This window comes from Magnolia sinica, chromosome 3 (genome assembly GCF_029962835.1).
Source record: "Magnolia sinica isolate HGM2019 chromosome 3, MsV1, whole genome shotgun sequence".
Classification (NCBI taxonomy): domain Eukaryota; kingdom Viridiplantae; phylum Streptophyta; class Magnoliopsida; order Magnoliales; family Magnoliaceae; genus Magnolia; species Magnolia sinica.
In genome coordinates, this window is record NC_080575.1 from 4,954,274 (window position 1) to 4,979,277 (window position 25,004).

General features: G+C 42.5%; 1 protein-coding gene across 10 annotated transcripts; it reads right to left on the reverse strand.

Moving 5' to 3' along the window:
* Nucleotides 1–2,353: 2,353 nt before the first annotated feature.
* Nucleotides 2,354–24,500, reverse strand: LOC131239350 (uncharacterized). 10 transcript variants are annotated; one of them, XM_058237022.1, is made up of 11 exons: nt 24,182–24,500; nt 24,044–24,103; nt 18,997–19,164; nt 15,058–15,124; nt 14,604–14,776; nt 14,374–14,502; nt 13,540–13,573; nt 11,428–11,549; nt 10,712–10,768; nt 10,357–10,437; nt 2,354–2,665 (listed from the first exon to the last, which is right to left on the reverse strand). In XM_058237022.1, exons 1-11 carry the CDS (start codon nt 24,386–24,388, stop codon nt 2,600–2,602), a joined length of 1,164 nt encoding a protein of 387 aa, XP_058093005.1. In that variant the 5' UTR covers nt 24,389–24,500; the 3' UTR covers nt 2,354–2,599. The 10 variants fall into 10 exon arrangements, with proteins under 10 accessions (XP_058093005.1, XP_058093009.1, XP_058093006.1 ...); XM_058237026.1 differs by having other exon boundaries at nt 11,458–11,549; nt 14,383–14,511; XM_058237023.1 differs by having other exon boundaries at nt 14,383–14,511.
* Between the last annotated feature and the right edge of the window lie 504 nt (nt 24,501–25,004).

Genomic DNA, 25,004 nt, shown 5'->3' on the forward strand with positions numbered 1-25,004 from the left:
GCATCCAACCTGTTGATTAGGTCACATGGACCTGAATGAAGCTTTTTTTGGCCCTCAAGAAGTTTTCAATGGTGGGAGTTCAATCAACATTGTTTCCTATGGTATGGCAACCTGAGATTTTAATATGCCTAACAAACATTATGGTGGGGCTCATAGAGGGACTGGATGGTCATTATGCTGAGTTCAGGTATATTAGGCTTTCTTCCTATGTGATATGTGATTTATGTAAGTAAGAACATAGTAGAGATAAATTGATTCTTTTAGGGTATTTTTCAATGTGAGATTTGTATATAGAGGAAGAGCGAAAGGGAGGTAAGTCTTGTATTTTAAGGAAAGGTCAGTAAACCTATACATATTATCAAATCATATAAATCTTAGTTCAGCATTAGGACTCTTGGTATGGATGACAAACATGAAGTTGACCAAGATTAGAGATAGGCATCAAGTCGAGTCGGACCGAGTTAGGGCTGACTCAACTCGATCCAGTTTTGAAATAGGCCTGACCCCAACTCGATACCGAGTCCAGCATGCTTGACTCGATCTGAGTTCGATCTGGCCTAGACTGATTCGGACTGAGTCCAATCCGGTCAAGTTGACACTGAGTTGGATTGAGAGATGTGGGAGGGAGGGAGTGGAGAGGAGAGACAGAGAGAGAGGGGGGAGGGTGATGGTGGTGGGTGGTTGCCGAGCTTGGAAGAGGAAGAGGAGGATAAGGGAGGGAGAGAGGGAGTGAAGAGAGAGGAGAGGAGAGTGATGGTGGTGAGTGGTTGCTTGGCTTGGAAGAGGAGGATGAGAGAAGGGAGAGAGGTTGGGATAAGTCGGGGTAGGGTTAGAGAGTCAGGTCGAGTCTAACTGGATCAAGTTTCGGGTCAAGTTAGGTCGACTTACTGGGTAACTAGAACTTGACTCAATTTGAGTTCGTACTCGATTCGGACCAACTCACCCATTCAGTTCTTGTCAAGTTGGACGATTCAAGTTAGCCGGATTGAGTTGTCTGGTGCCCACCTCTAGACCAGATGGAACTTTTGGATTCCACATGCATATCACAGGTGAGCCTGAAGCAACTTCCAAAGTCCCCTCCCATTCGGGTCTTCAGTTAGCCCGTCCAAACCATTGACACGGTGGGCCCTACTGTGCATGGCCCATCCACTCAGATTGAAGAGCGAATGCGTCAAACAATCTCCATCATAAGATAATCCTAATCTTTCAATCTGCAACATATAAACAGACCGCTGAAAATCTACAACAGCCGTCCCCACTCAGCTGGAAACGAATAGATGATTGGCTACCACCAGGGACTTCTGGGGTGTGATCAACGGTCTGGATGACCGAACCATGGGCTCCACTTGGACGCTATTTACCATGCGTCAATGGGATCAACATAACAAACCCACATCAGGAATCATACAATCAATGATCCAGCCAATGGTATGTACAGGAACTTCATTTTGTGAAAATGGGTGGGGCCCACACTTCCGTGATCCAAACCGTTGATATTGTGATTCCCACTGTGGTTGGTGCACCAAGGAGCTCCCAGAGTCCAGATTACAAAATCGTAACCCTTCAGTAGGTACCCCCAAAACAAAAACAAAAAAAAAGAAAAAAAAAGAATAAAGAATAAAGAAAAAAGACAGTTCATACCGGAGATGATACGATAGAGCCCCCAAGAACCGGAATATGGAAGTGCCATCTCTCTACATCACAAGTGGCCAGGATATCCATCAATCTAAACCGTCCAAATAGTGGGACTCATTATGGATGGATGACATTTCGAAAATCTTAAATACCAAAAGAACACAGCCATCACTAATCTTTAACCATTAACTTTTTTATCTTTTCCACAGTTAATTTGATGGCTAGGATCATCAGATCCATCCACATCATGAATCAAGGTCCATCCATAGTCGGTACCACTATAGGGACAGTCATGATTGAAAGAGAACCTTGCCATGCGTAATGTAGCAACATGGCCCTACCATATTCCCGTTCCTCGGGCCCCAACAGAGCATTTTTCTAACCCAAAAGGGCCAAATATTCCATAACCAGGATCTGGCAACCTGGTGGAGTTTTGGTGTATGGACCACCCTCCAGGTTTAGGTCCATCTTATCATCTGTTTAGATCAAGAGGGACTGGGCCCCCACCTGTACAAACTGAAAATTGAGGGTCCCAGACGTAACAAAATGTACAGACTTTCACTGACTTCCATCACACTGATGGCAATGAAGTACCCTAGTCGTGTGAATTTTAGGGTATGCCAGTCCACAATGGGACCCAGCAGATGAATGACCTACCTATAACTTCTGCAACCAAGATGCCATCGATCTGGAATACGAGAGAAATTTGATTAAATATATCTATAAATGATTTTAAAAAATAAAAATAAAAATCCAAAACAACACTCTAAACATTTAGATACAAAAAATAAAATAAAATCAACACCTCCCTATAAACCTGAAACATCTACCTTTTTTTTTTGACTCGATGGGAAAATGTCATGAATCTTGATAGTAGAGAGAGATACGGGTTTTGTATCCGTGGTTTCCTTTTTGCATCTTGATTACGGAGGGTGGCCTTGAAGAATCTGGACCAGGTCCCGGATCAGCGATTTCCTTTCTGCATCTTGAATCTGGAGACTGGTTTTGAAGGTTTCGAACTTGGTTCCTTCTCCAGTCGGTAAGATTGTTAGTAAGTGTAATTGATGGAACACATACATGCAAGCATGCAGGCCGAATTATAGGTTTCAGACGGGCCCTACCTACTGTGGATGACGGAGTTGCCAAAACCACCAAGATTAGAGGTTACTAATTTACACCTTGCTTATTCCACATAAGTGTGGAGTCACAGGCATCCAAGCATGGGTGTGCGTGTGCAAATATGAAACCCACGTGAGATCTGAGCTCTCTATACAGTTGGAAATAATGCATAAAACTTTTTCCTAAGGAATTAGACAATTTCACTCTTCACTTGAGCCACAATGTAGAAAGTAAATTGACAGGTTGAATTCTTTTTCTAGCCATTCATTTGTTTTGACATGCTGTGGCCCACCTAAGTTGTGAAACGTCCTGACTTTTATGCCAGAAGATCTAAAAACTTACCTGACGGAAAGCTCAGATTTCACATGCGTCACCTGCGTACGGATGTGTACGGCTCACGTACATGTGTGGGATAAGCAAAACACTCCTAACCCATTGTGGCCTACAAGCCAATGTTAATAGAACAACACTCAAGGTTGCAGAACAAAAACCAAACATTTTGTGGCTAAGATCTTCAATTTGGAAGAATTTAGAGTCATCCTCCGTCTGAGACTTTGATCCCACAAATCAATGGTTTTGCTTCCCCCACCCCCTTCTTTTTTTGGAAGATAATTACTGAAAATTTACAAAGAGACCTACATAATGGTCTGGTTCAATGAAGCATGGGCTGCATTCGTACTGGCTGGGTGCATCATGACCGTAGTTCAGAAACCTGAAAGCTTGACTCAACTTGATATCCAACCATGTGGGGTTGAGTCTATCACTCAACCTTCTTTTCTTTTCTTTTTTTTTAGATGCAACAAAGGAAAATATATTAAGAGGAAAAAAGAGATAAAGGAAAAGGAGGATAGAAAGATACTGCTGAGATAGCAGAAAGACACTAGCCTCCTAAAAAACAAAGATCGACGCCTTTCAAACCCTTTACATTAGCTGCCCATTCCGCTATATGCCTTTTGGCCCTACCCCCAACTACAGAACTCGAGGAAGAAACATTGTTAAAGCATCTGTCATTCCTTTCTGACCAAACCGACCACCAAATAGCCAAGATGGCCATTCTCCAAATGAGAGATCCAGATTTCCCTAGCTTAAGACCATGCCACGCCGCTAAGAGACTCTGAGCCGAAGCAGGGCTACACCAGGAGATGCTGAACTTATCACAAAAGTCTGCCAAAATGTGGGAAATGAAGGGGCAATGCACCAGGAGATGATTCACCGATTCCGCACTGTGCATACAGCAAAGACAGATATTGACAATCGGCATACCTCTCTTGTTGAGGTTGTCGATGGTAAGGATCCTGTTGCGGTCCGCTAACCAACCGAAACAAATGATCTTGGGGGGCACCGGATATCTCCATATGAAAGGGGAAGCAGGGACAGGGGAGTTCATAGGGGGGGATAAATAAGAATATAGGGATTTAACTGTGAAGGTACCGGTCTTATCTGTCTTCCAGATAAGCGTGTCTGGGGATGAGGATTGAGGCGAGGTTTTGGATATGCAGTTGAGGAGATCCGCGAATTCTGAAATCTCGTTATCACGGAGGTTTCTTAAGCATCTCACGTCCCAAACTAAACTGCCTGACGAGAGAGAATAGCAATCCGAAATGGGTAGGTGCTTTTCTGGAGCCAGCCAGAATATATTAGGGAAACGTGTTTTCAGTAACACCTCCCACCCAAAGGTCTTCCCAAAAACGAATGCAAGACCCACTCCCCAACTCGAAGCTGGTATTATGAAGGACAGCTTGCTTCGACTGGAGGACACCTTTCCACAAGTGAGAGGCCCTGTAATTCGATGAATCTTTAGTCGTCCAGCCCCCCTGGGATGTACCGTATTTCCCCTTAACGATCGACGCCCATAGGGCCTCAGGCTCAGCTCCTAATCGCCACGTCCATTTACCAAAAAGCGCCAGGTTCATTCTCCTCATATTTTTAACGTTCGCTCCTCCTCCTCTGAAGACCTTGCAAACATCCCTCCAATCTAGGAGATGTAACCTTTTCTGATTATCCTTCCCCGACCACAGAAAGCCCCTTCTAACAGTTTCGATGGCTTTCAAAACAGAGCTAGGGCATCGAAACAGGGACATGAAATACAAAGGAAGATTAGAGAGGGCAGCATTAAGAAGGGTCAGTCTGCCACCAAGAGACAGATATCGGCATTTCCATGTCGCCAGATGTTTCTGGAATTTATCAATAATTCTATCCCACATTCTTTTGGGAGGAGGGCTTATGACAAGGGGGAGACCCACAAATGAAGTAAGGAAGGAATCAAGAGGATAGCCGAGGTATGCGGCAAAGAACTGGAGTTTTTCAATCTGGACATTAACCCCAAACAATTTAGACTTTGCTATGTTGATACGGAGACCAGACACCGCTTCAACGCAATACAGCGCCGTTCGCAGATTAGAGATGTAGGTAGTAGAGGCCTCCAGGAAGATTAGCGTGTCGTCTACAAATTGGATATGAGTAATTGGAGTGGGAAGCCCTGGCATAGATAAACCCTTCAAGATTCCTTCTTCCTGACCCTTGAGCATCATCTTAGAGAAGGCTTCGCTGATAAGAAGGAAAAGGAGAGGGGAGAGGGGGTCCCCCTGACATAGCCCTCTCGAACTCTTGAAAAAACCGTAGGGAGATCCATTCAGCAAAACTGAAAAATGAGCCAAGCTGACACAAGCTTGGATCCAGGATCTCCATTTGGGCCCGAAACCCAAACGAGATAGCATATATTGGAGGAAACCCCAATCAACATGATCATACGCCTTGGCAATGTCAAGCTTGTAGAAGATACCCTCCCTGGAGGACCTGTGGTATGAATGAAGGATCTCATTTGCTATAAGAGCACAGTCCAAGATCTGTCTGCCTTTAATAAATGCGTTCTGGTTCGGCGAAATCAGCTTCCCAATAACTTTTGCAAGCCGTGAAGATAGGATTTTGGCGAGAATTTTGTATGGGCCGCCGACCAGACTAATAGGTCTGAAATCCGAGAAAGAACTAGCTCCTGCAACCTTAGGAATAAGGGATATGAACGACGCACCAAGGCCCTTGGATAATCTCCCTCTTCTATGGAATTCCTGGATGAAAAGGCACACATCGTGACCGACCACCTCCCAAAATGATTGGAAGAAGATGATGGGGAAGCCATCTAGGTCGGGAGATTTATCCCCCCCTAAGGAATCAACGACTGCCTTAATTTCTTCTATAGAAAATTCGGCTTCAAGGAGATCAACCTCAGTAGCCTGCAAGCTGTTGAAAGTAATGTTATCGAGATGAGGTCAAATCCGAGATTCCGCCAATAGGAGGCTTTGGAAATGATTGATAGCGAGGTCAGCTATTGCCTATTTATCTTTCGATCCACTCACCATTTTGCTTGATACTGATAATAGCCTTAGCTCTGGCATGCATATTGGCTATACTATGAAAATACTTCGTATTTTTGTCTCCCTCGGCAACCCATCTGGCTCTTGCTTTAATTTTCCACGAGATCTCTTCTTGAATTGCTCTGGAAGAAAGAATCTGGATAATTTGGAAGCGCCTACCAAGAGCCTCATCGGATTCTTGATTGCTTCCTTGATCGGCATCTATACGCTGGAGTTCTGAGAGGAGAGCTTCCGTATCAAACTCGAGCTTACATTGCTCCTCTTGAAGCCATTCCCTGATCTTCTGTTTAAGAAGTCTAAGCTTGCATAAAAGCCGATGCCCGGCAAAACCGTCTACCTGGAATGACTCCCACCACTCTGAAATCTTCTCCTTGAAGCCTTCTATAATGAGCCAAGATGAGTTGAATCGAAACGGTTTAGGACACTAGTTTACGTCTCCCATGATAAGCAGCAAAGGGCAATGATCTGAAGTCGTCGTTGGAAGCACCGTCTGGAGAATCGAAGGAAAAGACTCGGCCCACACCGGAGAGAGAAGGAACCTGTCCAGCCTAGATTGGATGGGGGATCTGCGTCCATTCGACCAGGTAAACTTTGACCCTAACAAGGGTAGGCCTATCAGCTAATGAAGCTGGATCCAGTCGGAGAAGTGTTGCATCGCTAATGAGACCCGTCTCGAAAGAGAGTGCTCTTCAGCGAAGCGAGTGACGTTAAAGTCTCCTACCACACAATACGGACCATCAAAGGACTGTCTAGCCAGAGTTAGCTCATCCCAAAAAGCAGATCTATCGGAATTACCATTAGGACCATAAACAACAGATAAGAGGCATTGAAAATTAGAAGACTTATCTTTTAGGATAAGAGAGACCGAGAAAGAGCCTATGGAAGAAGATAGAAGATCCCATCTGGAGTATCTCCACGCGACGAGGATGCCCCCGGAAGAACCTGACGCGTCGAGCGTAACCCACTGCGCATCTTGAACCCTCCACAGAGAGGCGAGAAGACTAGCTTTAAAAACTGAAACCTTAGTCTCCTAAAGGCAAAGAAAATCAGGGTCATTCTACTGATGGACGCCTTAATCAGGCTTCTTTTCTGCTCTGACCCCAGACCCCTTACGTTCCATGAGAGGATCTTCATTGAACAACCGAGGAACCCCGTTTTCCCTGCCTCCGTTGTTTTGTAGAAGCGTTGAGTCTGAGCCCTGGGCTTGATTCCAATCACTTGAGTTCGCGGTTGCTACAGGATTTAGGAGTCGATGGAGACCAGGGTTCCAAGAGAGGTCGACCTCTATTCTCAATGCATTGAAATAGCGCAACGTAATCCTCCATTATATTCCCAAAGGATAACCCGAGAGATCTTCCCACACACCCAAGAGCATCTCTAATCCACCTCTTATTGTGTATCTTTCCAAGCAGATCGACTCTGTTGACTTGTGAAGGCGAAACAACAGCGTCCTCCTGATGATGGTGCTGAATGTCTACACACATCTGAAGGGGTTCAGCAATGATGGCTTCGCCCAGAGGGTCTTGGAAAAGAGTGATAGGACCCAACTCTAAACCGTCTACTGGAGAATTACTAGGAGGAGGAGGAGAAGACGGACGGGAAGGATAATCGGATCCACTGGACATCTCACGCCTGGATGAGTTTGCGTCTGATTCACTATGAACGGAAATGTTAGCAGGGGACAATAGAAGGAGTTTCGGCATCCAGGAGGTCGCTGAAGGTGAGTCAAGATGGGTGGATACGGAAGGAGCCCGAGGCGAGTGGTGAGGCAAATTAGATGAAGGAAAATCAATTATACCCGAAGAGTTGAGACCCGAAGACAAAACGGGAGGCCCAACCGCTAACATATGGGAAGATTGGGGAACGTGGCGAGACGACGAGTTCGAGGTGCTAGCGATGAGTGACACGCGTCGCTTAGAGGAGGGAGAGAAACTAGGAAAAGGCTGTCGAGGAGGGACAGCTGGCAACGCCTGAAGACGAGAAATCTCCAGAATCCCGCCCTTACCGCCAACATGATTGAAATCTGGAGAGGTGCTGCAAGTCTTGCCACGTGTTGCCACCTCCTTTGCTATCGCACGAGGAGACGATTCGCGAAGATCTTTCGTAGGCGGCCGAAATAAATCCGATGTAGGAATGCCACCACATGGCCTGCAAGAGGCGTTGGCAACATCAATGAGAGCCATCTTGTTTACAACAGCTGCCTTGCTGGCGACAAGGTGATGGTGACAAGGGGACGCCGATACTGAAGGTAGCGAGCCACGTGTCGCAACAACCTTCAAACCCGCCTGATCACATGAATCACGGAGGGCAGAAGAAGGCGGTAGGGGAAGAGATGTGGGGACACATGTCTTGCAGATGGACAGGATGGGCTCTCCACAATCGACGGATGCAGGGAAGGCCGCAGACGGGCTAGGTACGCCGCGGGAGCATGGAACAAGAACTCGACCTTCAGATGACGACGTCGGAGGCTCGGCCGAAGCCAGGGGAGGGCCTTCCCTAGCTCGCTAGAGATCACCCCATCTAGGGTGCAGATCTTCCTGAACTTCTCTTACTACCGGAAAATCAAAAGAACGGTCGTCAACAAGGACCCGAACGAAGGAGGGAGGCGGGGAACCCTTCTTCCTTCTCACCCTTACTCTAATGACTACGATTTCTTCACCTAACTTCGTCTTGGAATCCAACTCGAGAAAGGACCCAAGGAATGCTGCTACCAATACGAAGAACTCATCGTACCAAAGTTCCATCGGAATACCCCAAACTTGGAACCAGACGTTCTCCTTACCGAACACGGAGAAATCCTCCCATTTCAACACCTTGGCAACTGGCCCTCTTGAATGCAGGTGTCCGGCCATAATGAGTAATTCCCAGTTCAGACCCGGGCAGACCTTAACCCATAACTTGTTATAACCCAGGGGTTTGATAATGTAGTTGCCCAGGCGAAAACACGTTGTTTCTAAAATCCAGTCTCTCACCTGAGACATGGTAGCGCCATCCTTACTGATAACGACAATCGATTCCTTGAGGTCGTCTCTGGCCCTGTTGAATAGATTAAGGTCGATGCGGATAGGTTTACCTTCAACAGATGAGGATGGATCAGGACTAGATATAGCAGGTTTAGATGGTTCAGAGGTAGATGGATCGGGGGTGGGAGGATTGTCAGGAGGACAGGATGACGATGGTCGATGTTGTAATAATGCTTCTTTGAAAGAGAGAGAAGGCTCTGTCTCTTTAGGGGGAAGGGGTTTGGGACGATATTCTTTGAGAGTCTGGTGGTTTTGAGTGGCAATGGGACCCTAGTTGATCTTCCGCATATGATCTCTGTATGCCGGGCCGAACCTGGGTCTCTAGACTAACAACGGGATGCCCCCATAACGCACTCCATGCAGCATTTCGATCGCCCTTGCCAACTCCGTCTCCAAGCTCATTCGGACAAGAGCAAAACCGTGCTAGACACCGGTAGTCCGATCTCGCGGCATAACAACGTCGATAACCGCACCCGCGCGCCCGAAAACTCTCTCGATGTTGAGAGGGTACCAGCCAGGAGGATATCCCTTCACGTAAAGGGTCAGTAGAAGACTTCCTTGTGTTTTTTTCTCTTCGTGACCTCCTCCCAGTCGTTCCTGCCGGAGGAATCTAAGTGTCCTGCATGCAGCTTCTTTGTCCTGGGCATGGGTAACAAGCTCTCCACGGATGGCATACTCGCATTTTAGAACCTTTGGATTGATGGTTTCAACAGTAACAGGAGAAGATGCATCGGAAAACATTGCAGCAGCAAATAACCTCTTTGAAACATACAACTCGACCTTCTTTTCTTGGCTAGACTCGGTACTCAATAATTGAATAAAACATCCTTAAAAATAGACATGGGTAGTTAAATAGACATTACTAGACTCGGGTCACCCAAAGACAATCAAGTCTTCACATCTCCGGCCATCAGGTTTTAGTAATGAAGGCATGTAGGATCTCTCACCAACCTCAAGACCTTTAATCAACGAAACAGTTAGCCCAATCAAGTGACTTCGGTTTGAGTTGAGAGTCAGAGCTGACCAAGTAGTTGAGTTGACTCGGGAAGTCACATTGAGTCACAATCAATTCAGACTTACAAGCAAGTTAGCAACTCGGCTCAAGCCTTCTCAAGCCAAGTTTGGAGTCGAAGTCACCGAATTTAAGCTCTGGTTAGAACAATTCACATTCTGATGCACGACAAAAGTTGCCAAATCAGCAGAAATACCTGGGATGATGAAGGCAGACTATTGCTTGGCGGGTTAGATGGGATCCCATGGCTGTGCTCAACGATCGAGCCTGTAAAAGCCTGCTTACATACAATAAATTCATAGCATCAAGAGGTCACTTTTATTTTTGGCCCTGTAAGCATGACTGGATGGTGCTACTCACACCCATCACATAAGCATGATTGAATGAAAGGCTACGCACACCACCCTTTCTATCTAGTTTTGGCAATACAATAATACAACTTTACACTATTGTATAGCCGATAGTACAAAGGAAAAAAGGGTGTTTGCAAATATCAATCTCCATAGGAAGGGAAAAAGACTATCAATATTTTGATGGAATGAGAGACATGCCTTTCGACGATCAGCACTTGATTTGGATGTTTGGCCCATGACATTATCACCAGGATCCTGTGAAAGACAGACATGCTGTAGTTACATTCTGGTTGGTATTTTATTGTTATTATCATAACAAAAATAAGAACTTAAAAAGCATAATAATAAAGCAGAGAAGAGAGGAATCACAGGGTCACGACTCCTGGCAAAAGTATAGTTTGCATACATCAGGACATGGTTTACGGATCCAGATCAGTGATCTGATGGGTCAAACAGTCATGGGGGAAGCTTTAAAAAAAAAAATCCTGATTAAAAGATCTTAACCCTTTGATCAGTAGCCTAAAAATAGATGGTTAGGAAAATAAATCCAGCAGCAGCCAACATTCAATGAAAAAAAGACCAGAGATTTAAGGGGTGTTGATCTTCTATTCTAGGAGATTTTTGGGACATGCCCCTCATGGCTTAGCCACCAGATAGACAGCCTTGACCATCGAACCAATTACCCCGCATGCACAGAACTGCAAGCATCAACAAACTGTACATTTGCCAAGACACAAAACCTCATAAGCAATCAAGCAGACAGATTGTCAAGAAAAGTAAACTAAATAGCAACCACATCTCTACACCTATACTTAAGCATCAGTCATAATCTTAAACCTCTCAAATTCATGCTGATAACACTTGAAACTAAGATGAAAGCAGCATGCAATGGGTAACCAACAAATGAATGACACCTTGATTTTTGGTGCAGGAATTGCACAAACCTTCTCCTCAGATCGAGGAAGAACAATAGGCTTCTCTGTAGTACCAAACTTCTCCATATTAGATGCTGAAGTTTTGCCAGGCCTAGATTCATCTGAATCAAGAATGTGATACAAAAATCAGTTTAGCAGTAAAGTTGAAAAGGCAATATCATGACAACACCGGTATTTTAGCAAGATGGACATCCCTATTCAGACATTACAATTGCAAGCAAATAATATTTATGGATTTATTGCTGCCACTAATAGGGCTGTCCATGGGACCCAAACCTGTGGGTACCTGATGGACCTCACAATTTTAACAGGTCCACTTCCTTTTCTTTTTGACCTGCTAAGAAATCGGGTGTGTTTGGGACTGACCTTTTTGGACCCAGTTAAAATTTTGGTCCAGTCAGGATCAGGTGGGCTCAATCAGGTAAATTTAATCCATCCATTGGGTGAGCCTGATCATGTAAATGCTACGAAATCTAAGTAATGGGCTGTTACGGGGGCTATAATGGTCTTTACAGGTCATTTTTCTGTAATGACCTTTATGACCCTGCAACGTGTAACGGTTGACACCGTTACCTCTACAACACACCATAGATACGGGGCAGTTGGTTTCTTGGGACCATATCGACCGTTATGGTGGTTGTAAAGGTTGTTACAGAGCATAACGACCGTTACTCCCGTAACGGTCGAAAAATGGCCACTTTTTTTCCTATTTAAATCCATTTTTCTCCTCATTTTTTCACTTTTCTCTTTCCAAAAACTCTTCTAAATCATTTTACAACAGATTTCAACCACTCTTACTATAGTTTTTAAGATTAAAACCATAGATTGAAGTGATTTGAGTGAATATAAGCTCCAAGGGCCATTTTTTCAAAAATTTGAAAAAGTAGTATTTATACCTTTTTTCTGATTTCTAGTTCTAGTGCTTGATTCTGATGTGTAAACATTAGAGACATATAATCATGTTCACAAATTCACTAGACAACCCGATACCACACTCTCACCAAAGAGTGGACTGTTAAACTACCATAAACATGTTTAAAACAAAAAATTAAACCATATTTGGAATATTTACATTATTCTGGATTTCTAAATATATTTTTTTCAGAATTTTTCTAGCAAAAGAAAAATTTCAACCGTATCGGCCAATACCTATATCTGTAATGGTGGTGACCATTACGGCCACCGTTACCGATACGGAATACCTTGATCATAGTTGAACGACATGCAATCAACTAATTCTTCGTTTTTTGCAAGAAAAACTACATATGAATGCAACCATCTATGATATAATTTCTTTTCATAAAAAAGTTGACATATATTTGAGTTTACTAACATAACAGTGAGCACTTGCAAAATATTCCATCCTGAACATCACAATGCAAGTTAGGAACATAATTAAAAAGCAACATGCAATAAGAGCCAAATTGTCATCAGAGTTTTGTTAAGCCCACAATCACCTATATTTACAGCCATGTGGCTACCTGGCATGTGTGGATCATCCAAGAGATGAAGGTCAAGGGGGGTCAGCTGTTTAGATGATCAGGCTCAAAAATCAGGAGAGCCAATCATAAGAGGGTGACAAGTCTACAAATCTACACCTGTTTAGATGTCAGAATCTTTTTAAACCATCCATTATTTTCATACATATCTCTATACCCTAATGAGTTGATTGCCCACATTTCAAGCATAAATAGAACACAGTGGGGCTCCTACCTCTCATCTATGCATGCTTCAGATGTTCAACACATGCCAGGTTGGCATGTATGGGCTGGCATATAGAGTCTTATTATACAGTTCCTGACTCTTGAGAATTCTATCCCTACCATCCAGCAATAGTAAGAAGAGACTAAATGCTAACCACACACTTCAAACAAAAGAAAATGGAAATCCGAGACTTCTCTCTCTTTCAGTTGAACACATAAATGTACAACCTACAGAATGAGACTTGGCTCAGTTACAGAGCAAGAAATGACCGTTCCTTCTTATTGGCTCAGTTACAGCTCAAGAAATGATTTCAAAATTCTAAACAAGCCAGTTGCATGTATATCTTACCTAAGTCGAAACAACAACACAGAAGGATTAAGAACTAACCTTTGGCCACAAAATGCCCCTTCAAATCCTCAACCTGCATTTTAAAATTCCACGCGATCAATGAATGATCAGCAGATATATTCATCAACCGCATATATAAGTAACTGATAATAAAAAGGAGCCTGCCAACACTACGCAAGAACGGGATCTTCAATCCTATTCTCCACGTGATCCAGGCCACTCATCAGGTGGGCCCCACTGTTCATGTGCCAATGCTCGGAAATCAGGCAAGTCCAGTCATCAGGTAGGCCACACTTGTACTTGAAGGGTGTATCATTAATCAGTAATATCTTTTTTTTTTAAGGGTTTGCATTGGGTGGGTAGGCGGTCATCAAACCTTTGCAAAGAAAATCATGAGAAGCTGACTCCAAAAAGACTGGTGATGAGGATGATTTGGTCAGTTTTTTTAACCATTCATTTGGTCAGAACAGTCTATTTTCTGGCCATGGCACATAGCCAGGGTAGAGTCACAAAATCCAATCCTTTTTTCCTTCTTGTTCATCAATCGGAAATCAAGACAAATCAGGCGCTATGGTGAGACGCAAAAACACCCGATCCCATTCCAACCTCGATATGTGGAATCGTCTTGCGCCATCTGTACTGAGATTGTTCGGGAGACATGGTCAAAGCCTGGTGAATCAAGCGACGAAGTAGACATATGGTAAGGCCCACCTGATGAACAGCTGAAGTCTCATGCACATCAGCATGTACTGCAAGTAGAATTTGCAATCCTACTCTTGTGAGTAGCCATTGCATTTTGCAATGCAAGAACAAACATTTGTATATAAAGAAACATGAAAGAGGAAGAAATGGGCATGAGAAAGGGAAAGAAACCTGAAATGCCTTGGGTTTGTTTATAGAAGTGTGCACGGATTGATCTGGTCCAGAGTCATTTCCGCTCAAAGGCTTTTTAGTAGTTGTAGATAATTGTTGGTTCATTAATTTCTCTATTGAGTCATTCAGCTGATTCTCCTTTCACATAAAACATTGGAACTTAATAAGTTACTGTATGCAATGAAATTTGATTGTTCAGGAATTTGATTGTCAAAAGAATGCTGACATACACAGAACCCAGTGTCAAATTCTGCATCCTCATCTTCATCACTCCTGGAAGCTTCTTGTTCTTCCCTTTCGAGCTCATCAAACCTAGACATAATTCGAGCATACTCTTCGTCTTCTGCAATCACTTTCGCACCATCTGGTTCAGAAGAATCTATAGAATTTGGCTTTGGCAAACCTGTTTTTTTTCAAACAGCACAAGTTTCTCATTCACAGAAACGGAGGTCTCAGAAATTAAAGAATACTCAAGCTTTTCTCCAAAAAAAGAAAAGAAAAAAAAGTGTAACAAACAGCATATTCTTCCATCAATCTACCACCATCATAAATAACATACGAAGTCACGAACATAAAGATAAGGGAGCATTTTATAATGACTATGCTATATATAACCAAATCATTCATGGATCCTTAGCATGGAGTAAAATACACAAGTAATAAGAAACCTTGAAGAAGTGGTACCTGCCTGATTCTTCCTTTCGGCTGGATGCTCTTCAATATACTCCTCCCTTATTTCTACAAGACCTTCCTGTTGTAAGAGGAGGAAAAAAAAAAGTGGATAGATGAACATCTATATATGCTTAATAGAAAAAATAAAAAAGAAGAAAAAAATTAGGGAAGTATTCCATAAAAAAAGGGAGCCACAATTTACACCAACCTCTTTTATTTGGGGCTGTGAATGGGTACCAAGACCCACGGGTAACCGATGGACCTGGCCCGATTTTAGTGGTTGTCTAGGTCCCATTTGTTGGGACCTGTTAAGAAAGTTGGTCAGATTTGCGTCTCACATTTTGGACCTGGTTAAGAAACGGGTCTAGTCTGGTTAATCGGATCAGGCCGGGTCTAGTCGGCTCTAGATTAGGTACTTTTAATAGTATGATTATATATTTTTAATATATATTGATCATTCTACTAAAAGAAATGAGGTTTCCTAAGCCAAACATGTACGAGAGCATGTTTCCACACCATGCACGTGGTAAAGTTGTACATATGTGTTTGATCTAATCCATCCTTCAAGTGGGCCCAACCATAAAATGCACTTATTCATCTAAAACTCGACTCCAAACCTAGATCCAAAGACCTGATATGACACAGGACAACTAATCACTTGCTTTAAAAGCTCAAACTAATAGAGTGTGGCAATTCAATCCATTTATCTCGTAGTCCATGGGTTATGTCATCGGCCGAACCCCCCTCATGGACCCCATATGAAATGGTTCCGCCTCACACAGGCCGCCCACCTCGAGTGTGACACTGCATCCTACATGCCACCCCACTCGAGCCTGATGTGAAAATGTCCTTGCATTAATCACCCCCGGTAAGGAGTCTCGAACACGAGACATCCTGCTCTAATACTACTCTGACGCAAGACAATTAACCACTTACTCTAAAAGCTCGAACTGATAGAGAGTGTCAAATCAATCCTTTTATCTCAAAGCACATGCCCCACATCCCATGGGTTAAGACGTTGGCCAAACCCTCCTCGTGGACCCCACTTCACATGGGCCCACCTCACACAAGCCACCTACCTCACATGGGCCGCCACCCTGAGTGTGCCCCCGCATCCCACAGGCTACCCCACTCGAGCCTGGTGTGAGAATGCCCCTGCATTATCATGCCTCATGTATTTGGAAGGCTATCTCCTCTCTTTCTCCGTCAGTTATAGTTGTTGCATCCTTCAAATTGGGGAGTGGATCCCAAATCCATTTCTGGGAGGATTATTGGTGTGAGGATCGACCGCTAACTAAAGCATATCCTTCCTTAGCTACTTTATCCATGGAAAAAGGATATTACAGTAGATCAATGCTTCTCCATGTGAAGGTGGAAGAGGTGTTTGGCGCCCTCCCTGTACAAGGAACCTTAAATAGGCAGAAACAGAAGATTTTGCTAATTTATTGGTCCGCCTTCAGTTTTTCTGTCCCTCTCCTGGTTCTACCGATTCATTACTATGGCCAGCATCTTCATCCGGCTCCTTCTCAGTTGGCTCTTTTTATAACACGATTTGTCCCTCAAGATCCGAATCGGGTGGCTCGATCCCCGATGCTTTTTGGTCCTATGGGGTCCCACCAAAGGTTTCCTCCTTCGCGTGGCTGGCGGGTAGAAATTGGATTCTAACAATAGATAATATTCAGAAGAGGGGGACGTCTATCTCGAATATATGCCTCCTTTGTATGAGCAATGCGAAGACAATCGACCATCTCTTAATTCACTGTCCTTTCGCTGACAAGATGTGGACCCACATCTTGCATGTCTTCGAGGTGCAATGGGTTACACCCAGTGTTGTCATGTGCGGTCGCACATGTGAATATACGATCGCATATGCGCATATATGTGGGCCGATCGCATATGCAATCGCATATGCCACATGTGCCAGCATATGCGATCGCATAATGGCCAACGGTCAGATTTCTGACCTTTTTTTACCCTTTTTTTTAATTCAAAATTTTACTCTATAAATATGCATTCTAAGCATTCCTACTTGCAAAAAAAAACTCAATACTCTCTCTCTCTATTCTCTATTTCTCTTACTACATCCTCTCTTACATTACATATTTCTAATTCTAACTTCTAAGCACTTTACAATCTACATTCTACATTCCACTCCTCTCCATCCATATTCCATTTCCATATTTCTTTTCTTTTCTTTCAACTTTCAAGAATCAAGAATCAAGGAAGGATACAAGAATCAAGAATCAAGAATCCAAGATACATGATACATCATACCATTACCATCCATATTTAAGAATCAAGATTCAAGAGTCAAGAGACTCCTCCTCACTCCTCTAGTCCTCTCCAATCTCCATCCACTAAGTTTCCTAAGTTCTAAGTTTCTAACAACTTTTTTCAATCATTTATATATATATATATATTTTGTTTGTTAATTGGTTTGTTACTTTGTTAATTGTTAGTTGTTACAACTTACAATACAAGTTACAAGTTTGAAGTTACAACTTACAACTTACAAGTGATAAGTTACAACTTACAAGTTACAACTTACAAGTTACAACAAGATTTCAAGATCAATACTCAAGTGAAGGGGCAAAGGTGAAGAGAAGACAAGTAGACAACTTAGAGTCGAATTTGGAAGTTGAAAGTTGGAAGTTGGGAACCTCTTTTAGATTTGTTGGAGAGGATCTGACATGGGCACAAGTTGAAGATGCCGCATATGGATCGACATCTGATGAAGGTAGTAGTACCACTCGAAGGCGAAGGACGGGGGGGAGCCGGGGGGCGAATAGTAGCCGTCAACCCGTTGATGAGATTGAGGAGATTGAAGAAGGAGAAGGTGATAATGATGATCAAATTGAATATCATCCATCATTGGATGTTGATGAAGTATTAGTACGTACAGATGACGAAGAAACGGAAGAAGAAGAAGTGTATGTGGAAGAAGGAGATGACTCGAATGATGATGATGATGGTGGTGGTGGTGGTGATGGTGGTGGTGGACCTGGTGGTGATGTGCCACAATGGATGCTAGATCAATGTATATGATTAATGATTATTGATTAGATAAATAATAAATACATAACTTCTTAATTTTGTTTAATGCTTGTTTCATAAGTCTAAGTGTGTTGATGTTGATGTTGTTGATTGTTGATAACTTAATATATTATGTATTGTATGATTTGTATCATGTACATGTAGTGTTGAATGTTGAATATGGATATTTGATATTTGTTATTGTTATTTGTTAAATGTAACTAAAATGTTAATTGTTAAGATTTAAGAAGTTAACTATATTGTAATTTGTAAATTGTAAATGTATGATGTATCATTATCAATTTATCATACATTCATATATATGTAATTGGTTGGTTTTTTTTTTTTTTTACTTAAATTAAATGTATTTCATGTCCCAATGACATATAATAATTTATTTTGATTTTTCTGATTTTTTTGATTTTTTTTAATTTTTTTGAAAAAATGTGAAAAAAAAATAATATGCGACCGCATATGCGATTGTGCGATCGCATATGCACACACGCATATGCAATTGCACAGGATCGCATATGCTATTTGACAACATTGGTTACACCTCAATCAGTATTGCAATTACTTTTGGCTTGGCATGGGGTCCACTCATTGAAAGATAGAACTATTCTATGGAGGCTATCCCTTCTGGCCGTAATCTGGAATATATGGACTGAACGCAACGCATGCTGTTTCAACAACAAGCTCTTGCCTTGTGATCAAGTCTGCTGGAAGGCAGGAAGGGATGTTGTTGAATGGATTGTTTCACTTTCTCAAGTTGATATTAATGTAGCTCGTTCTATATTGGCATTCTAAATCACATTCTCTTTGTTCTTTCTGTTCTGGCTATTTGTCAGGCAGTTTCTTCAATAAAATTATTCATGGTCCCAAAAAATTTTAAAAAAAAATAAAAAATCATAAACTTACAGCAGCTTCAGCAGCTGTAGCATTGAAAAACGATGCCTCAGCTTGAAGGTCCTGCATCATAGCTTTTAGGGACTCAATTTGAGATTCCAAAGCCTTTCCCCTTCTTTGTAGGATCTCTGTAGTTTGCTTTGATGTTCTTTCGGCATAGTACCCATCTCCTAGTAAAACCTGCAAGCACAACCATCATAACAACACGTGTAAGATCTAAAATGCAGAAATTCACTCCAATCAATTGAAATGGCGAAACTGTAACCTATTATACATAATTAGGAAGTAGCCCTCAAATTGTAGTCATATTCCTTTCAAGTCCACTCAAAGCAATGCTGCAAGCTGGAGCCTAGTCCCGCAATATCAATACAATCAGAAAGGAAAGGTAACTGGAATTTGGTCTTCAGTTTTTTGTTATTTCTTTCATGTATTGATGGGCTGAACTACAATTTTGCCATTTTCACATTATTGAACCAATTCTTGCATTTCAATTTGGTAGTACATCCGAACCAAGGCTTAGTAAAAACAACATATAAAACAATGTATCAGATGGCATGGATTCACATTCATGTCACCGATGTCTACATCGAATGTGTAGCTAACGTTCACTTAAGATGGAAGTCATAGGAAATTCTAGCCCATCATCCATAAGGCATCATGATCTACGAACTCGATACATAAAATAAGGTTGCTAAGACCACGCAATTGCCACCTATGCCCCCACGGGGCACATGGCACACACGTACAAAATCCAAAAGCTCATCCATGCGTGCAAATGGCGGAGTTTGTCCATTAAATTTAACCGTTGGTTGACTTTTTCTTAAAACCACCTATTTCTTTCTTTAAAAACTCAAATGGTTAAGGCCATCTATACAAAACAATTTCAGGCAATGTCGCATCCATGATGAGCTCTTTGGATTTGTATTCATGCCACCATAGAGATGCATACGATATTAGCAATCCAAAGATATAATTGCCAAATGTACCCCAAATAATTAGGTTAAAAACAACAAAAAAAACAAGCAAAATACCCTGATTTGAATTGTAATATCCAGTTTAATTACAAGTCATGAGCAAGGGTAAAATGTAAATCTGATGGTTAACCTCCATTTTCAAAATGGCAGTGAGTCATCCACACCACATGGTGGCAGTGGCACACATGCATGGCAAACCAGGATGCCAAACCATGGGACCCATTTTGGATGGAGCATGGCCCAAAAATCAGACAGATCACACAATCTTACCATCCAATTGGTTGGCTACCAAGTGGGTGGTCAAAATAAAATGGTCAGGAGTCCGAATTCAACTAGCAAAATCAGACAGTTAATATTGTCTAATCTTTGTGATTCTTGGCCGATGCCCATACTCAAAAGGAAACATGATTTGGGCAATCTAGATTGCCTGTTTGGGCAGACACAGCCAACATATGCATCACAGTATGGCACGTGTGCCACAATCAAAACTGTTGAAACAGTGGGGCCCACCATTGAAGGGTCACGACCCAAGAATCGCATTGAAGGATCAGTACAACTGTCCAATTGGCAGCCAACAAACAGGCAGTTAAAACTAAGAACAGCCAACAGTCCAAATGCAACAAACAAACAAGGTCAATTCCTCTACAAGTCCTTGTATGGTAGGCTTAGGCCGTGTTTGTTAACGCTGAATTTTTACACTTAACGCTGAATGAGAAAAATATTCCGTGTTTAGTGGTGTTTGTTAATGCGTTGTTAACGCGGAAGACGGAAAGCGCTAAGTGGTTTTTCACTGAATTCTTTCCGTGATAGGAGTCTGGCTTAATAGTGAACGCGGAATGCGCTCCATGATTTTTCATTAAGCAACAATTTTTTACTTCCAAAAATATCCCTTTACAAGTTACTATGGAAATTTTTTATTTTCAATTGTTTGCGCAGTACAAAATCAACCTTTAACCTGTGAAACTTTTTTATGCCTCACCATGATTTATGTGTTTGATCCACACCATCTATCAACTTTTTCAGATAATTTAACGTGTGATCCAATAAAAGAAGCAGGTCCTATAATTAATTGGACCATAAGGTGGGGATTGAACTTCCACCATTAAAAACTTCCTGAGAGTTGGAGAAGTTTCAGATCAAGTTGATATTTGTGTTTTCACTTCATCCACGTCTACATGACCTAATGAATAGGTTGGATGGTAAAAAAACATCACAGTGGCCCATGTAACTTTGATCTCTTTGAACAGTTCGTACAACGGACGCGGATTGTGTACTACCCCCGCCTGTCCCTGGCTCCAAACAGGCAGTTCTGTGGGTGGGCCCACCGTGATGTACCTGTACATCCAAACCCTCTATTCCTTTTCTCATATTATTTTAAGGCATCAAAACAAAAATGAGTCAGATCCAACAATCAAATGGACCACATCACAGACGACTCTTGCATTTAATGCAACTGGTGCATTTTAATGCAACCAAGATTATTATTTGGTGTGGTCCCCTTGAGCGTTGGATCTGCCTCATTTTTTTTTTTTGATTACTTAAAATAATCTGAGAAAAGGGATTGACGGTTTGGATGTACATATACATCACAGTGGACCCACCCACAGAACTTCCAGTTCGGAGCCAGGGACGGGCGGGGGTAGTACGCAATCCGCGTCCTCGTTAAACATGGCGGGAACGGATTGGCTACTCCCATTGCCACCGGCCAGTGGCTGATGGTCGGTGCTCTATGGGCCCTACCATGATGTATATGTTTCATCCATGCCATCCATATATTTTTTCATATCATTTCATGGTATAGGACAAAAGATTAGTTATATCAAAATTTCAAGTGGGCCACATTACAGGAAACAGTGTTGATTAGCGTTGACCATTAAAAACCTTTTGGGGACCATAAAAGTTTTGGATCAAGCTAATCTTTGTTTTTTCCCTTCATCTGGGCCTGTATGACCTAATAAAAATATGGGATGTCAAATAAACAGTACAGTGGGCCTTAGGAGGATTTTAATGATGCATATCCAAACATTGTTGTTTTCCTATGGTGTGGTCCACCTGAGATTTATATCCTTCTAATTTTTGGTTTGAAGCATTAGAATGATCTTTAAAAATGGATGAACGAAGTGGATGAAACACATACATCATGGAGGGGCTAAAAGAGCACCAACCACGGTGGCTGGTGGAGTAGCCAATCCGTTTCCGTCTTGGACTGGACGGGGATTGGATGCTGACGGGTTGAGTGGCAAGAGTCCCTGCTGAAGTGATGTCACCAAGTTCTGTGGGCCCCACCATGATGTGTATGTTGTATCCAAACCGTCCATACATTTTGAGAGATCACTTTAGGACATGATCCAAAGAATGAGGCAGATCCAAGGCTGGAGTGGACCCCACCACATAAAAGAGTGGTGAGCGTGTGCCCACCATTGAAACCTTCCAAATGTCTACCATGATGTTTTTTTAGATCCAACCTGTTCATGTGTTAAAGCAGACATGAAAGAAGGGAAAACACAAATATCAGGTCGATCGAAAACTTTCGTGGCCCTTAGAATTTTTTAATGGTGGGCGTACTCTCTCCACTGTTTTCTGTGGTGGGGTCTACTCGAGCTTTGGATCTGACACATTGTTTGGATTATGCCCTAATATGATCTGTCCAAATGGATGGACCGTGTGGATCCAAAATATACATCATGGTGGGCCTACCTAACTTGGTAACGTCACTTCAGTAGCGAGTCTAGCTACTCAACCCGTGAGTATCTAATCCACGTCCTCCTGCGAAAGCCTTTCGCCAAAAGTTCCTGTGCTAGGAACGCAGGTGGGGCCAAAGATGAACCGTATCTAATGCTTGTGAGAAATTCTTACCGTCCATCCGTTTTGTGAGTTCATTTTAGGACATGAGGCCAAAGATGAACCATATCCAATGCTCAGGTGGGCTGAAAACATGATAACTAAATGTCCACGGTTGAAATATTCATGGGAACACTGGAGATTTGAATCATGCTAATATTTGTGTTTTCAGTTCATTCTAGTAGGAATTTTTTAATGGTGGGCATATTCTCTCCACTGTTCCTGCGCGGGAAACCTATATAGGCACACCTTGACTTTTGTGAATAATGACATTTTAATTTTTTATCAAGTATTTCATATTTTATTTGAATTAAAAAGAATAATTTTATTTTTATTTAATAAAAAATAATTTCTTTATAATATAAAATATTTCCAAACAAGAGAAAGGGGCAAATGTGTCAAAATAACATATTTCAAACATTTCAGATGTTTGTTAACAAACAGATTGTTTCAAATTCAGTACTAAATTTTCAGACTTCAGCCATAGTTACCAAACAAGTTTTTTGACTTCAGATTTCAGATTCAGGCTTCAGATTTCAGGTTCAGGATTTAGACTTCAGATTCAGGCTTTAGACTTCAGATTTAACAAACGGGGCCTTATTCTAAGAATGATTCACCTGCAAATGAAAAGTTATTCACCTTGCCAATTCACCTATTTACCTGCCTGATCAATGGCTTATACCTGTGTGTGTCCCCCATATTGTCCGTATTCCATCCAACCCATGCATTGAGTCCACCCCGCCACGATGATGGGATACTCCACAAATCAGGCCTATCTAATCATTAGGTGGGACACACCATAGAAACAATTGGCAACCACCCAAAAAATCCAAATACAAGCTGTGGCCCACATGGTTAGATCAAACTCATTTTTGAGGTGAACAACTTTCATGATGGGGCGATCCTTCTGGTCAGGTTGGATGCCATACACACACCACAGCGGGCCCACACATAACCCTTGTAGAATAAGTTTATTCTACAGGGACTTGTAAAGGAACCAGCCTTCGAACATATATCCATCAATAAGATGCTAGGATAATCCAATCAATCCAATTCTCAAGATACGCTGCATCTATGGTGTGGCCCACGATTTGGACGGTTTGGATTGTGGGAACATCTACTCCACGCATACAAAAAAAGTGGAAATTACTAACCCATACCGAAATGGAGGGAAACGAAAAACCCTAAAATGAATTAAAATCAAAGAGACGCCCGAATTCAAATGAAATAGGAGGAAGAATTACCAGAAACTCGTTGGTGTGGATCAAACGGCCGGGGAAGAACGCTGCTTTGCCAAACGGGACCTGCAAGCCGTCAGATAACGATGATGATAATGGTGATCGAGGGATGGATGGATGGGATTGAGTAAGAGAGGGGCTTACCATGATGGGATGGGAGAGATCGTCGGGAAGCTTCTGGACGAGATTGATAAGGTTAGTGTTGTCGGTGATGAAGCGTTGGAGGTGGCCCACCTGTTTCTGCCGCTCGGATATGGCGTCTTCAACGCGCTTCGCGGCCTTTTGGGATTCTTCTACAGGGAAGATGGAAGAAAGGGCTGTTACTGTGCCCTTCGGGACACCGTCTCCCATGGTCCCGCACCCGCTCTAGACGACGCTGGTGGTGGTCGTCGGAGAGTAGGGAAGATGCTGCAAGCAAAAACCCCGTGCTTAGTTGGCAAGAACACTTGAAGCAAAACCCCTGCTGCTGCCACGACTTACGCTAGGAAAATTTTACAAAGCACTCCCTACTTAATATGTAATTGACAGTCCAGTGCCTTTCTCAAAAAGTTCCATTGCCTTTTAACTGGAAACGGATTGGGTAGTGACCCTACCACTAGCCAATGGCTAGTGGTTGGTGCTATGTGGGCCCTACCATAATGTATTTGTTTTCTCAAGTCGACCACATTACATGAAACATTGTCGATTGAACATGTACCATTAAAAACTTACTGGGGCTATAAAAGCTTCGGATCAAGATGATATTTGTTTTTCCCTTCATATAGGTTGGTACGACCTAATCAAAAGATTGGATGCCAAATAAACAGTACAGTGGGCCTTAGGAGGATTTTAATGGTGGATACCTATCCACTACTGTTTTACTTTAGTGTGGTCCACATGAGATATGGGATCTACATAGCACTAACCACCAGCCAGGGGTTAGTGGCAACGACACTAGCCAAACCACCTCCCACCTGCGAGCAAATGA